The sequence below is a fragment of the Accipiter gentilis genome, chromosome 8, assembly GCF_929443795.1.
Source record: "Accipiter gentilis chromosome 8, bAccGen1.1, whole genome shotgun sequence".
Taxonomy (NCBI): domain Eukaryota; kingdom Metazoa; phylum Chordata; class Aves; order Accipitriformes; family Accipitridae; genus Astur; species Astur gentilis.
Genome location: NC_064887.1, coordinates 23,910,815 through 23,927,405, shown reverse-complemented (window position 1 = coordinate 23,927,405; position 16,591 = coordinate 23,910,815). Strand labels below are relative to the sequence as shown.

General features: G+C 43.6%; 1 protein-coding gene across 2 annotated transcripts in view; it reads right to left on the bottom strand.

The window, feature by feature from the left end:
- Positions 1 to 2,911: 2,911 nt before the first annotated feature.
- CFH (complement factor H) overlaps positions 2,912 to 16,591 on the bottom strand; it is a 39,477-nt gene continuing 25,797 nt past the window's right edge. Inside the window, exons 14-24 of one of the 2 annotated variants that reach the window (XM_049807678.1) lie at positions 14,559 to 14,741; positions 13,065 to 13,247; positions 11,532 to 11,711; positions 9,794 to 10,000; positions 8,421 to 8,597; positions 7,571 to 7,747; positions 6,382 to 6,558; positions 4,910 to 5,092; positions 3,951 to 4,154; positions 3,459 to 3,656; positions 2,912 to 3,314 (exon numbers count right to left, since the gene is read on the bottom strand). In XM_049807678.1, coding sequence (XP_049663635.1) covers positions 3,301 to 3,314; positions 3,459 to 3,656; positions 3,951 to 4,154; positions 4,910 to 5,092; positions 6,382 to 6,558; positions 7,571 to 7,747; positions 8,421 to 8,597; positions 9,794 to 10,000; positions 11,532 to 11,711; positions 13,065 to 13,247; positions 14,559 to 14,741 — 1,883 coding nt within the window. In that variant the 3' untranslated portion in view covers positions 2,912 to 3,300. Of the gene's footprint in view, positions 3,315 to 3,458; positions 3,657 to 3,950; positions 4,155 to 4,909; positions 5,093 to 5,616; positions 5,839 to 6,381; positions 6,559 to 7,570; positions 7,748 to 8,420; positions 8,598 to 9,793; positions 10,001 to 11,531; positions 11,712 to 13,064; positions 13,248 to 14,558; positions 14,742 to 16,591 lie in introns of those variants that run through there. The other variant, XM_049807679.1, reaches the window with a different exon arrangement.

Here is a 16,591-nt window from a genome sequence, read left to right as displayed (position 1 = left end):
TTACTGTACTAAAACACATTGTGCCTTTACAGCTTTTCTTCTAAATGCATCTGTAAATAGGCCCTCACTTTGTGATTTGGACCTATCAGCACACCTTCTACGGAAACATCCTGGAAATACACTCCCATCTCTCTGCTCCTCCTACACACACAATGATATGATATGTCAAAGCTGAATGATATTAGATGTGGATACGGCACATGAGTCTAGCACACAGTCCCACTGATTTAAAGGGAGTTCTAGATAGACAGCAATTCACAGCCCTGAAGTGTTTGTCCCATCATCGTGCTCAGAAATTTCACTTGCTTCCTACTGAATCTTAAAGTAAGGACTGCAGTCTTCTCTTTTCTGGTCCTAGATGTGTATGAAAGTGTTTCTACCTCAAAGCTAAAGGAGGAAAAGAACAGAAATATTTGGGATTCCAGTTCTGACCAGAAAAGAACTCAGGAAACATTCCTTTTTTTCAGTGTGAATGAAATGCAACTAAATCAATCTAAATGTACCATGTCAGCAGCCAAGCGTGAACAACAATAGCATCTGCAATGCTACATGGCATTCATCTGTACATGTCAGCAAAATTATTCCAGTGATACTGGAAACATACTTGTATATTTCAAACATACTTGAAACATGCTGATAAACACCTACTTTACCTGCTGTGGTCCTGGATAAAATAACCAAGTCAAGGTGATTGCAAAGCAAAGAGCTCCTTGCTGGTATCAGTGAGCCTGCTGGATGGCCAATGAAATACCAGTCAAGAAAAGATCAAATCCTCCATCAAATTATCAGATGGAAATAGTACTTCTAAAAATGCAAAAGCCTTTCCTCATATATCATGATTATAAAAAAATTACAGCCACTATTTGGGTGTAAATTTGAGATTAATTGACTGATGCTGGTTTTCTTGAAAATAGATATGCTTCCACCAACTGGGAAATGGGGATTGCCACCTCCTTTTGATAATGGAAATAAATATCACTATCTTCTCCTTGAAAGAATATACACTGGCTTCAACAGTGGAATATGGATATCTATATTTCTGTGAAATTAAGGAAAATAATATTGTCAGATAAAAAGCTGGCCAATGGAGAGACTTACTAGTTAAGTTGCTGAAGACGTGTGTTCTATAAAATAAGATGCAAACAGAAATACAAATATAATAGAACTAGAAAGATACAAAAAAAAGATACTTACATTTTTAACATAAAGTGCCTTTCTATTGCAGCCCCTAAGTCTCAACAAACCACCATGCAAAAAGGTATATCATTTTATTTGAAGAGCAGTTCTGTACCGCATTCACTATTTTTACTGAGCAAGCACGCCACAAGAGAAAGAGCTTCACAAGACAAATAATAAAGATTTTTAAAAAAACAACCCCAACATTACTGACAATGAATAAATGTTGTTAAATCCATACTGTCTTTTTTAATTAAGCCATTAATATTTCATTATAAAAATTCATGCTACCTTAATTATTAAAAGATATAATCAAAAGTGACTATATTTTGCCTGTTTTCCTAAAATGGCAGGAATTCTATTATGCACTAAGGTAATATTATTGAGAGACAGGGATTACTTGGATTATGATTTAGTAATCTAATTCTTAATTCTATCACCACAGAAGAAGAGATAAATAGCCTTTTTTTTTATATATATACATCTGCTGATTTGATTTGCATCCTCACTGGCCACAGGGAGAAACAACACTAAGGCTAGAATTAATGTAAAAGAATGCAAATGTGTTTCCTTACTGTGAGGCCCAAGGGTGCTTTTCCTATGAATGTTTCATCCCCAGCTCTACATCGCCAAGCCCAGTGCCGCAGCAAAATGGATGCAGTAGCCCTCAATGAGCATGGCCAAGCCTCTGAGGTCCTTTAGCCCCCAAAAAACTTCTTCTGGATGTACACATAACACAGCATGTTTGTCTGTGAGCAGAGGACAGGATGGGGTAGATTACAGAAATGAAGACATCATCAAGTTGATGAACACAGAGGCAAAGAATGCATCAAGTACTTCAGCTTCATGTGGGGCTGCTGTCACTAATTCACCTACCGCATTTAGTGACAGGCCACATTTTTCTTTTTTATTGTTTTAATGCTAGTGTAGTAATAGAATATCTTCTTGTGATGCTTGCTGTCCCTTGCAAGTGTCACTCTAGATGAGCTTCAGCTTTCCTAACACTACCCATACAGACCAAGTCAATGCCATGGACATTTCAACTTGTTGCATGTTTTTGCCTCAATCTCCTGTACATTGATTTCTTTTCTGCTTCAAAAATCTCTGTGAAGTCTCTGATTAGTCAAGCCAGAGTCCTGGTAAATGTGTTTTTCCTCCTGAGCATCAGAATTGAATATTCCTGTGCTTGGAAAATTCTGTCCTTCCAGACCTGTAAGATCTTCTGGATTCCTTTATGACTCCCCAACAATCCCACCTACTAGTTTCCTAAATGAGCGAAAATCTGCTCTCCGAAGGTGCATGATTTGTACTGCTACACGATTTTCTCTCTCCCCTCTGAATCAAGAACTCTATTAGTACAAGGTCACCACACCCAAGGCTGCCATTGATATCCACAACCCCAGACAATTCTTCCTTGTCAGTGAGCAGCAGATGGAGCTGAGTGCTGTGCTGAGTGTCCCATTCCAGGGCCTGGACCAAGAAGTCATCCCCACCTCCACGCAGAAACCCCCATTACTTGCATCCCAACATCTTGCCCTTCCAGCAAATGTCAGGGAGGCTCAAGTCCCCCAGAAGAACTGGGCCTGTGATGTAGAGACTTCCTTGAGTTGTTGAAAAGAGACTCCACTCACATGCTCATCCTGATCAGGCAGTCAGGACACTCACCTCTGCCATGACCCCAGGCTAGTTTCCAGGCAAGCACACGGAGAAGGAGCAGACAAGGCCAAACACACTCTACTTGCTCATTATTACCTGCGGGCTTTAATTCTTGTCTCAGTATGCCACCAAAGCCGGCCTATTTCAGGACACAATTGCTAATAAAAATAGCAGTAAGATCAACATAGAATGGATAAAATGCAGGAACAACCATTCCAATAGATAAAATGTAAACACATTTACAATATGTAAATACGTTTACAAAAATGGATAAAATGTGGAGAAAATGTAAACACAATCATCCAATAATAAAAAGAAAAACATTGACAAATTCCAAGACAGAACATGGGCTAAGCTGCAAACAAAGCACAGCAAAATGGGAAACGCCAGGAAAAATTGAGCTCAAATCACTGGGTCGGTTGAGGGATCTTTCGCTTCCACAGCTGGGCTCCTTCATGCCATTTTCATTTATCCAAGCATTCCTGCAGCATAAAGAGAAGAAAGGGGAAAAGGCGTGATGACCAAGCCTGACACATCGCAGTGGTTCCTCAGAGCAGTGGACAGGCAATTTCAGCAAAGCTGCCTCCTCCTACAGCCCCTCTGTGTCCTTGGCACCAAGCACTTACGTTTACATGAAGGATACTTAATCACTCCATCCAGGCATTCTGCTCTAAAATACTCAGGCCGTGAAACTTGACGGTAGAACCATCTGCATTCAAAGAAAACATACTCTCCAGAGCGATAGGTGGAAGAGCTCAACCGGCTTGATGACTGTAGTTGAATGTTGTTCCTTTCCATAATCTTCGCGTGCACTGTACAGTTCTCTGCAAAAAGTACTTTCATTATTTGCCTGTAGACCTCACACAGGGCAACTGATGCGCTGAAACTCTTGGTACCGGCTGAGAGCCCTTACCCCAGCAGTCTTTCCAGCTCAGGTATGCCAGTTAATGGCTTTTTGGGGGCTCTGCCCCTCACCACCCGCAGCTCCCAGGATGCTCCCACACCCTGGCTCCTCCCCAGGTGCTCCCCCAGGAAAGCTAAAGGCTTTCCCCTCGGCTTCAGCACTAAAAATGCAACAACAGAGCGGCTAAGCTGTGGCCAAACTGGAGATCACTTACTTCCTGGCTTGCACCATGGATATTCTAATGTCCCCTCCACGCACTGTGCTCTGAAGGGAGAAGATGCTGGGTCTGCCAAATATCCTATTTTACACCGGAATTCAATAAAGTCACCCGATCTGGAATACAGCTTTCTTCTTCCTATGATCCATTTCAGCTCAATATTGTTTCTGCCCATGTCTTCTTCAGATGCTGTACAGGCCACTTGGAAAAAGGCCAAGAGAAGAGTGTCATCACTTCACACAGATGCACCACAGGTAACTTTTTTTCCCTAGATCCTACAGAAGTTCTTTGCATCACAAGTGCTTCCAGCTACTTGCTCTGACCCTCTGTTACTTGCAACAGGAAAGACATTCACATCCAAGCTAGAGGGAAAAAAGCCCACAGCTGAGATCCCACGCACAGCTAGGGAGAAGCTTTCTCGCTCTGACAGCCATGCAGGGCAAGATCGAAGCATGGATGGGGAAGTTGCCAGGCACCAATGAACTTCCCCATGTCTTTTTTGAGATCCCTTCTTCCCTTCTGCTCAGGACATCTCTAAATTTGATTCCTCACGGCCACATCACGGATGCACCCCTGGATTTCCCCAGCACTGCCACACACTCAGACCCATCCTCCCCACTCCCAGCCTGCTGACTCTAGCAGTGTTGCCAACTCGGGAGCACGCGGGAGCCCTGCACGGTGATGGAGATCCCCTCACACAGTGGGGCTCAGTCAAACTCCCCTCCTCCCGAACCCGTTGTGGTGGTGAGAGACAGCAGGCAGCAGAGGGGACTACATGAGCCAACTTCAAGAAGAAACTCCTTCTGGGCAAAAGAAGGACTCACTGCCGTTCTGCCCTGCCGGCATCACAGCCCCAGCACAAGGGCTGCTGTGCAAGTCATGCCCTTGGGATCTGAGAAAAAGACAACAGGAGCAGTCACGTGGTCTTTGGCCACCCAGCACATGCTTCAACCTACCTAGGCAAACCGGGGGGCTTGTCCACTGCCCATCAGTACAGGTGATATACCGAGATCCTTCCAGGACGTAGAGACTTGGGCATTTGTACTCCAGAGTTGTACCTTGTCGATATTCTTGCATGGGGAAGGAAAGAAGGTCTCCGTTTTCAATAACTGGAGGCGGGCCACATTTTCCACCTTTCCCTGGAAGAAAATTCCCAATCAGAGAAAGCCACAAGAGTGTAATTGCAACAGAGGCCTGGCCACAAATACTGCTGGACAGTACGTTGGCACTACTCTGAGACAGCTGGAGGAAAGCAGAGAGAAAAACCATATACCTGGCAGGTGAAAAAGAGCAAGAGTTTCTCATTTCTCCAGTGCTGGGACTCATAGCTGCCAGTTCACCTCATTTGCCCACAGCTGAAGCACTTGCAGCTGCCTGCAGGACTTCCCCTCATCCCACACAATGGTGTAGCATTTGGCACAGCTCTTTCTGCAGAAGAGCCTGACACCCACCTCCTCCCTGTGCTGCCTTGGCAGTGAGAAAAGTGGATCCAAATGCAAACAGTAACAACTGCCACTGAACTGCACCACTGCAGTCACTAATGGGACAGCCCTTGGGCTCTGTGGGCCACTTAGGGCCACCGGGGAGTTCACTCATGCCAATCCTGAAGCACTGCTGCCTCACGGATTTTTATAACTATTCAAGCACCACACTGCTGCCAAGTCCGGCCTTCCAACGGACCTTGCATTGGGAAATCTTCAGAGAAGACCCAGGTCTCTTGGTACCAGCAGTGGGCCTCCTTGCACTTGGCATTCTGTTCTGGAGCCACAGCATGGAGCCTCGTCTTAATTCATCTGCTGTTTCTGCACCCCTTTCAGCTCCCAGCTGGGTGGCGTTTGAGTCAAATGCTGCTGCATTGGTTCACGTGCTGAAACTTTCTGGATGTCTAACAAAAACAAATGGGGCTGTTCAGGGCACTCATGAAATCCCAGGAGGCATCAACACAGTACCTAGGTATTGGCTCACACATCAAATTCTACCCTCAGTTGATTTAACAGTTGCTTTGACTCCATGGCATGCAATACAGCAATGCATCGTCTGCATTATCTGGATGTCAACTGGCAGGGAAGCTGTGGGCTCTGCTCTCCAACACTGACAGCAAAATTTCTCACTCTCTTCTCATCAGGCAGGCACCAAAAGTAGATTCTAAGAAGTCCAAGGGCTGCGACTCAAAATTAGACCTGGCCAGCAACTGCTCTCAGCCTCAGGGTGGTTTTCCAGATGTGGCCCTCTCAAGTGAAGCCACCTGGGTCACTCAGCTGCTAAACTCACCTGAGCAGATACCTGGGAAAATGGCTTTTTCCTGAGTGTGCCAGATACCTTGCGTTTGTGCACAGTCATGAGACTGGAATTTGGAGAAGCAAATGCCACTGAGTCAGCTTCATGACAGTCTCACTGACAGGCGACTGTATGAAGAGAGAGAAATTACCTTTGCACTTTGGCAGCACTGTCCAGGTCCCATTCCGACACGTGACGGTGGCAGTCCCAGTCATCTCAAAACCTTGCCAGCACTGATAGCGAGCACTCTCCGCAGGCAAATACCTTGACTTTTTAACACCTTGAACTTTACCACCAGCAATTTCTGGAGGAGGTTCACACGTCACGTCTGAAAAGAGACACTGCTGCAGTCAGGTTTGCAGTCCTTGAGGTGTTCCCCTATACAACAGACAGTTAAAGACATCAACCTTGCTACAATTTCTGTCCAGATTTTCTGCCTCAGGTGGGTCACAGCTCCAAGAGTTCACCACGGAGAAAAAACCAAGTGTGACAGTGGCAGCAGAACACTCTTTCTGGGACTCTCAGGAGATGGTAGGGTCAATGAGAGCTTCTAGAAAAAGCCAGCATTTTTGTGGCTACACCTCATGGCACAAGAAGCCACACCAGCCTTCCTGTGTGCCCATGTCCCTCACTGGGGAGCCCTGGCATTCCTGGAAGTCACAGGGCCAGCAGCCAAGCTGGTGCTCTGCTGAACCACAGAGCTCCAGAGGAGCTTATCAGCCAGCACTGCTCAGGGACAGGTGAGTGCAGTCAGCTCCATGGAGGTGTGAGAAAGCCAAGTAGCACTTGTTCGCCTGGCAGCCACAGACTTGGGCAGGGGACAGGAGCACAGTTCCCGACAGTTCCTTGTCACAGGAATGCTCTTCCCACTTCCATAGCCAGAGCAGATCTTACGTGGTTGAGATCTGAGTCTCTGCTGGGGTCTGCATTGGTCAGAGTGGAGCCCTGGAGAAGAACGGCTCTTTCTCTCCCCTACTGCTTCTTCCATTCAGGCACTCCCTGACAGGTTTGAACAGAACAGAGCAGCCCTTACGTGTCTTTCTAGTGAAGGTCGCTGACATGGCAGACTCTGGGGAAATGCCAGTATCGTGCAGGAGAATGACAGAGCAGCACATTTTAGGCCCTGCTTCTTCAAGACATTTTTGCTGTTGATGAAAATATCCCCGGCATTTCTAGAAGCATCCAGCTAAATCAAAGTGCTGGCGCAAGGAAGCAATAGCAAGCACAAAGTTGGGGTGCACAAAGAAAACAGAAGTAGAAAAGGTAAAGTCTTTAGCGTGTTTAGGTAAACAAACAGTCCCCTCTATGCTAACAGGCAAGATGAAAGCATACATTCCTACCTCTGCAAGTTGGTGCTTGTGACCATTCTCCATTCGTACAAGTGACATAATTTCCACCCATCAGTTGAAAATTGCTTTCACACTCATACTGCACTCTGGCACCGGGCAGATACCTCTCCTGTTGAGTGCTTGTAACATAAGCATTGGGAATTTCAGGTGCGGGTCCACAGCTAACATCTGAAAAGAGAAGGGCATTTAAGAACAGTAGTGCAGCGATATGACAATCACAGAACATTGCACTCCGGAGCACCAGTGCTCCTGAGGAGCAAAACCGGTTTGCGTTATGCAGATCATTTTCTGCAGGCAGAAAAGGATGATATTATGGTCTTTATTCTGCAATGCTTCACCACACATTATTATTTTTTTTTGCCTAGAGTGACTAAAAAGAGAAAAGGAGTTGCAGAGATCAGCCCAATGTGCAGATTGGTGCTCTACAGCTTAGTGTGCCAAAGGGCTGGAGAGTGAAATGATTTCTTTGCTATTTGGAGGCCACTTTCAGCAACCAACATTCTAAGTGACGTGAAAACAAGATCTATTACCCCACCAGTTATCTCCCCCTCTGCAGCCAGCATCCATTCCTCCATAACGCTCGGCCTGCTTGATTTCAGCAGAGAGCTACGTTTCGTTTCAGCTACTAGCTTCAGCCCACAGGGGAAACCATTTCCTTGCTGACCTATCCTGCTTGTTGTTTCTCAGGAGCCAGAAAAATAGGTGTTGGAGCAGTCTATTCAAAGCAAGCCACCTCCTCGCTCTCTTGGCCTGACTCACCTGCGTGCCTGAGCTGACATTACTTTAATTCATAACACGAGACTAAGAAGGGTCACAGACTACTTAGAGGTAGAACCTATACCTTCACAGAAGGGCGGTGCTGTCCAATTTCCTTCTCTGCAAATAATTTCGGGGGAACCAACAGTCAGGAACCCTGCATCACACCGGTAGCGAATTGTTTCACCAGGCTCATAAATTTCCCTGTTTCTGCCTTCAGTTTGAGCATTGGCAACTTTTGGAACACTTCCACATGGCATTTCTGAAAAGATACAGAAAGTCAATGCTTGTGCTAATCTGACACACGCACAGTGAGTGTAGTGTTTCTACCAAACAGATGCTGCAGGCAGCTTTTTGTAACATTAGCATTGTCATCCGCTGACAGTGGATTATCTATAAAAGGTAGCATATGGAAAATTAAATTAGTCATTCCCCTAAATAGGCATGGACTTCATCACTGAAATATATAGATCCTGTTTCTAAACATGCCAGAAAATTTTAATAAAGGCTTCTGACCTTGTCGTGGTTTAACCCCAGCCAGCAACTAAGCACCACGCAGCCGCTCACTCACTTCCCCCCCACCCAGTGGGATGGGGGAGAAAATTGGGAAAAGAAGTAAAACTCATGGGTTGAGATAAGAACGGTTTAATAGAACAGAAAAGAAGAAACTAATAGTGATAACGGTAACAGTAACAAAATGGCAATAGTAATAATAAGAGGATTGGAATATACAAATGATGCACAATGCAATTGCTCAGCACGTGCCAACCGACACCCAGTTAGTCCCCCAGCGGCGATCCCTCCCACCCCCACTCCCCCAGTTTATATACTAGATGTGATGTCACATGGTATGGAATACCCCTTTGGCCACTTTGGGTCAGCTGCCCTGGCTGTGTCCCCTCCCAACTTCTTGTGCCCCTCCAGCCTTCTTGCTGGCTGGGCATCTGTCGTGATTTGAAGCTGAAAAATCCTTGACTTTAGACTAAACATTACTTAGCAACAACTGAAAACATCAGTGTTATCAATACCTTATACCTAACTCAAAAACATAGCACTGTGCCAGCTAGGAAGACAAATAACTCTATCCCAGCTCAAACCAGGACAGACCTTTACTACACCGAGGTGGTTTCCATCACTGAAGCATCAAAGCAACTCCTCGTCACTAGTGGGCTACGTAGAAAAAAGATCCTTGGATTATGAGGATGTGCCCAGGACTCACATGGCAGAGCTATGAACCGAACAAAGATTGCAAGAATACAAAGGAATATTTAAAAACTAGACTGCATTCAAAAAGTCAGTCTTGCATCCAATCAGGATTGCTCTGAAGACATCCATGAGGGATGATAAGATTCCACAGCAAATTATGGAGTTCCTGGCTCTTACTAGTCCACCTCCAGTTTAAAATTCTTTCCATTTCATTCCTGAATGCACTTCAGAAAAAGTATTTTTTGACATTACCCAAGCATGTAGGAGCTGAAGTCCAGTTTCCCATGGAACAAGTTATTTCTGATGGTCCATCTAAGATGTATCCAGGACGAGAAACATACTTAACTCTAGCACCAGCCAGATAAATTGTTTTCCCTTCTTTTTTAATTTTTGCGTTTCGATTTTCCAGCCTGGGAACATCAGCACATTCTATGGGTTGTGGTGGCAAACACGGTCTTTCTAAAAAATACAGAAAACACAGATAAATAATACTGCAAGACTATTAATATTCCAACGATATGTACCGTCTAAAACTGAAAAGAAAAAAAATGTAATCATCCAAATATAAATTAAATGGCTTAAAGGAAGATGAAGAAATCTCTAAGACACATGAACCAAATCTTCTCTCCTCTTTCTGTCCTACATGGGGTTTCCTTCTTTTGCTTTGAACCAAATTAAAGCTATTTTCTAGTTCATACCAACGAGACACTGTTACAGCTTAGCATCAAGAACCAGGAAAATTTCATAGGCAGAGAAATAGAAGAGACATTACCTTGTTCTGAGATACTGAAAGTGAGTGTCTAGAATATTAGCTATTAAATTTTTCCACCATTAATAAAGTTGTACCAATGTCCCAAGGGGTTTTGTGATGACATGATGAAAATGAAAAAGAGAACAGAACTTACGAAGTATTATAATGTACTTCCTGATACATACAATGGATTAAATCTCTATGAAGCCCTCCTGAGTCAGGGCTGGCCCAATGCTTTCTTCTCCTATACTACTGTAGAGTGGGTGGACTTGAATTATATTTTATATGCCTTTTTAGTTATTAGTAAATGAGATTTTATTAGTTGACACATCAATTTGAAAGCATACGTTTGCACTGAATTCCACAATACAAGAGATCTAATTACAGTCAAAGTTGCTGTTTGGTAACTGGGACTGGGAATTTTATTTCAGTAAAAGTTGTTTTATGAACAGCTCAAATATTTTTTTTGTTATTCTTCTCTACGTCTGCCACTTATCAGCAGAAATGGAGACTCACAGGCAACGCAGAGGAAGAGAAACCACGTGGCATCAGAATTTTGCAGCTTCAAACTACAGAAATGGTTGGCCCGTTGTACACATCAGTCACCAGCTGGCATCTCATTTTTCCTGTACTCAGCTATCTCCTATTCATTTCTGAAAACACTTTTTTCTACCTCTTAATGCACTTCTGCTTACAAGATATCACCTGCATCGGTAATATTTTAACAATGATTACAGATTCCTCAGCATTTCTTAGAGAAGATGGCCTGAGTTATGTCATACCATTTATACTCCTAATACAGGAACAAGCCACAAAAAGCAAAGGAGAAAAATCAGGAAAGAATAAAAAAAAGAAAAAAACCCAAAGATTGCTACTACTACAACTAAATCATAAATAAGACTGATTTTTTTTCACCAGGATAGTATTAAAGGCCCCCAGTCAAAACTGAGACTCCATTCTGCAATATACTAAACAAACAAATAAACACGCAGCTCTTGAGAGACTATCTGAAAGCTTCATATGACTTCTTAGATAAGTCTGCGTAAATAAAAAGAGCGACAGTCCGGCAGCTGGTTAACTGCACTTTCTTTAGCAACTTGCGTTCTATTGCTTTTCTGCAGTTACCTGTTCACGATAATCTTAACATAAATAATGTCATCCTCTGGCTAATGATGACTGCAAATGGACAACACAGAAATTCATAATAAAATAAATAGGAAAAAATAATCCACTACTGACCCACACAGTAAGGTGGTGATTGCCATTTCCCTTCTATACATGTTATTTCATTCACACCGATGAGCTGGAAATTCTTCAGACATGAAAAAGCTATTTTACTCCCATGCTTGTTATTTCTTCCAACTGTTATCTGTTGAGCACCAGGCAGCTGAGGTGGAGGTGGGCACGTACTCTCCTCAGCTAAGGACACATACTCATGTTATAACAGAACATAAGATAAAGCGTAACAGTTCATCACAGATTACAACACAACCAACGAAGAAAACACTCGTGTTCATCAGATAATTCTTCAGTAGCTATCTCAAGCTTTAATTAATATTACAATCATTTTGTTCTGCTTCAGAAACACCAGAGCTGCCTTCAGATGCTCACACACTTTCAAACTCATAGAAAAGAGAGACACAGTTGCCTACACCAATCTAAGCTGGAGCTTCTTGTAGTCCCTCCTTTCCCTTCCACATAGCTGCACGCTCCTGTGTGCTTTCCCATTCCTCTCTCTCTGGTGAACTACTTTAGGAAAACTGGACCAACTTCTGGGGTTCTTGTTTTGTTTTGTTGTTGTTTTTTTTCTTCAGACCACCAGTTTCTGGTGATAACAGAAGTAAATGAGAATCACAAAAGGAAACAAAGAAATAAACTTCAATTTTGCCACTCAAGGAATGAAGGGCTGCTCCTGCCAAAGGAAAGAAAAAAGGAGGGAAGGAGGTACATCTAGGAAGGAGAAGACATCCAGAGCTTGGTTTGTGGCTTCTAGTGGTTCCAGAAAACCGAGAAGGTAGGGACACTTGGTTTTGAAAGGGAGCGCTCCCTCGAGTGACTGCCACTCTGTGTACTTCTCCCACTGCCATGCACCATCTCCCAAGAATCTGGCATAATCAAAGCAGGCAACGAGGCGACGATTGTTTTACAATCATGCCTTCTACAGGCAATATCCTGCTCCGCTATACATAAAGGCAGTCTTACAAGCATCCAGCCTTTGGTGTGTATTACATAAAGGGCAGTGTCCTCTAGGTCTGTGCTTTTGAATAGGCCAACACAGCTTTTTTTCTTACTGTTTCACTAGGAAGCGATTGGAAAAAACAGAAGTGGGGGAAAAAAAAAGAAAAAAGAAAAATCAGGAATAGAAAAGCTTTGAAAGTTTACAGGAAATAAAGGAACTTTGGCTGGAGCTTGAGCTATAAGCTACTCTCATTTGCACCATGGTAAAGCCCTTTTGAAGAACCGAGCTTAGGTTTATCATTGCATCTTCTCCTCAAATCAGAAGTGGCAGTGACAACTCTTCCAATTGTCAGGGTAGAGATTATTAAGTCTGCCTCACTAAAACAGTGCGTCTCTAAACCTAGTTAACTGTTCAAATGATTCCCATAATTATTCATGACTATCCTTCAGCATATAATCGAGTAAGCATATATATAAGCATGTAAGTGTTTCTATTTCAGACTAGCGACACAGCAATACTAAGAAACTTCAATAATGACCATTTATCATTCCTACATAAAAAAAAGAAATTGTATGCAAATCTAAAAACCATACCTGTACATTCAATCTCTGGTGACCATTTTCCAGACACACAAGTTGCCTGTTTAATTCTTTTGTCAGCTGATATACATATATAATGTATAACTCCATGGAACCTAGTTTCCCTTCCTGGCTTGGGAAGAGGACCATTGTGCACAAGCTCAACATTCATTGGAAGTACACACTGAGGAGATGGATCTGAAAAAAATCAACAAAAAGACCTGAAAAAAAGATTTTGTTTAGATAATATGTACGTACGCATTCATTGATGAATAGGTCATCCGTTTCCTAATGCATGTCTATGTGAAAGTGTTTTTTTACTTACTGTAGTTTGAAGTAACTCCTGATTCCTATATTACAGAAACAGAATGATTTTTTTTTTTTTGCTGAGTGTAGTAAATAATATAAAAACTTAACATTCTTTTCTTCCCTAAAACTATAAAAAGGTAGCAAGATGAGCAAGAAGAGGAACCTTCTTTTGCTTGTAGAAACAGGTCCATAAAGGAAGTACTACTCCACACACTGAAATATGCATCAGGTATCAGTCTCCTATGGAATTGTATCTAAGTCATAACCAGGTCTTGTGTCCTTGACTGGTGATTCTGAGACTCAGAATACAGGCTACTTGTGAAAGCTAAGCAGGCTGTGTTTTGTGCCAGATTCAATCCTCAAAGGTACGGTGTACTCAAATCACTGAAGAATATAAAATCACTTCTGAAGAAAGGGGGAACCAGGAAATGGATGTCTATTATAAATTGTGTCCTGTTAAAGATAAGTGAAGTGCTGGAGTAATTTATCCCAGACAAGAATCCGTCTTGTCCAGTGTCACTTTTGTCTTAAATTACTGTCTCCAATGTAATTTTTTTTTTCTTTTTATTAGGAAAAGGCTTTGGTTTGTATCTTTTTGAAAGACATTACTTTCATTCAATTTATGCACTGCAAAACCAAATGGGAAGATGAGAAAAAAGAGAAAACTACTGATCAGAAATGGAATGGACTAATGCACATAAAAATGGTGAGGATGGGGTAAGCCTAGTACCTTGTAGCTATTAGTATTATCTTTAATTCCCAGTAGGATTTTAAAAAAGCGAAGTAGTATACAGAGACATAAAACTACAAGTAATTAGTGCAACAGGCTCACTACTTTATTGCAGATATGTCCCAAGGCTTCTGAAGGGTCATCACCAGGGAGGAACACCAGAAAAATGGGTAAAAGGCACCGTACACCAAAGATGTATCCCCATGCTTGATTTTGCCCACGGTGCAAGCGTCTGTTTCCTTCCCCAAACCTACTCAGAGCGCTTACAAACTTCTAGGTGCAGAGTCTTTCCAGGACAAAGGACATGTTCACATTTAAAAGAGGAAAAAAACCCACCAAACCTTCATTGAGATCCATGAAACTATCGTATCTCTGGCTACATATTGACTGCTGAAGTCCTTGAGATTTTGAATAGAACTATGTTACACTTATATCTGAAACATCATGAAAATGTTATGCAAATAGATTACCGGCACAAACGGGTAAAGGTTTCCATTCCCCATTAAGACATTTTATTTTCATTTCCTTAGAATTGCCAGAGCCTTGTTTACATCCACAAATCACTTCATCACCGTGCGAAAACTGGGTCTGGTCTTCCTGATGAAGAACAACATTCGGAATAGAGGAAGGTGATCCACATGGCATTTTGTCTTCTGTTGAAAAGAGCAGAAGTATTCCACAATAATATTGGAGTCCTATAGGAATAGCTGAAAGAACTTAAATAAAAATAACTATATTTGCATTTGGTGAGTCAAACCTACTCCCATTAACTGTAACAACTAAATTTCAACACAGCTGGAGTACGTATATCTTTTAGTCAGTTTACTAAATCCCTCTCCTGTCTTTTCCCTTCCTTTTCCGTCACTGTGGTAACTCCACAGCATGCTCCACAAGTAGTTTCAGCTAACATTACTTTCCCAAACTGTTTTTCATTGGCACATAAACCCTAAAGCTTAAGAAAAACTTCAATTAATCCAACTTGCCTGGATCCCTGAGTAGGATCAATCCAACTCACCCGGATCCCTGATTCTCATCAGTCAAAATTATATTTGATCATATGTCTACACATTTGTAATGTGTACTTTCAGTTAGCATTATTACAAGAACTGAAAATGATTGTACCATCACTTAGAGGGCTGCAGCACTGTCACCTCTGTGTGACAACAGCAGTTCCTGCTTTGGGCTGTCACTATTGTAGTGGTAGTGACAACAAAGGGTAATGGCTTGCAGAGGAGTGCAGCATGTGAGTAGCCTTTTTTGAAGGAGGAAAAAAGGCATGTAAGGGGAATAAGGGCATACAGCCTGCTCTTAATGTGGGAGTGGGAAGACCCATGATAAACTCAAAGACTGAATTTGAACAATGCTGCACTCAAGTTTGGACCACTCTTCTTTCAAGCCTGCGCACTGAAACTGTTTCCACTGGAGCAAGGATTGAAAAGATGCAAGCTCCATGCTGTACATTTTTAAACCATCAGCATTGTTTGCGGAAGACGTGTCAGAATGTATTACGTATAGGGACAGAGTAAACCAGTCTGTAAAAACCCCACCACTTACTGGTTCTGTTATTAGATCATCCTGCACCATAAGAACACCAATGCCAGCTGGCTCTAAGATGGACCCGCTGTCGGCCAAGGCTGAGCCAACCAGCGATAGTGGTAGCGCCTCTGGGATAACATATTTAAGAAGGAAAAAAGTTGCTGGGACAGACAGAGACGGCAGCCGGAGAGAGGAGTGAGAACGTGTAAGAGAAACAACCCTGCAGACCCCAAGGTCAGTGAAGAAGGAGGGGGAGGAGACGCTCCGGGTGCCAGAGCAGAGATTCCCCTGCAGCCCGTGGGGAAGACCATGGTGAGGCAGGCTGTCCCCCTGCAGCCCATGGATGGAGGTCCACGGTGGAGCAGATATCCACCTGCAGCCCGGGGAGGACCCCACACCGGAGCAGGTGGATGCCCAAAGGAGGCTGTGACCCTGTGGGAAGCCCGCGCTGGAGCAGGCTCCTGGCAGGACCTGCGGATCTCTGGAGAGAGGAGCCCACGGAGCAGGTTTTCTGGCAGGACTTGTGACCCCGCGGGGGACCCACGCTGGAGCAGTGTGCTCCTGAAGGACTGCACCCTGTGGAAGGGACCCATGCTGGAGCAGTTCGTGAAGAACTGCAGCCCGTGGGAAGGACCCACGTTGGAGAAGTTCGTGGAGGACTGTCTCCTGTGGGAGGGACCCCATGCTGGGGCAGGGAAGAGTGTGATGAGTCCTGCCCCTGAGGACGACAGAGAGGCAGAAATAATGTGTGATGAACTGACCGTAACCCCATTCCCCGTCCCCCTGCGCCGCTGGGGGGGGGGGGGTTGGTAGAGAATCCGGGAGTGAAGCTGTGCCCGGGAAGAAGGGAGGGGCAGAAGGGAGGTGTTTTGAGATTTGGTTTTATTTCTCATTACCCTACTCTGGTTGACTGGTAATAAATTGAGTTAATTTTCCCCAAGCTGCCCGCAACAGTAATTGGTGAGTG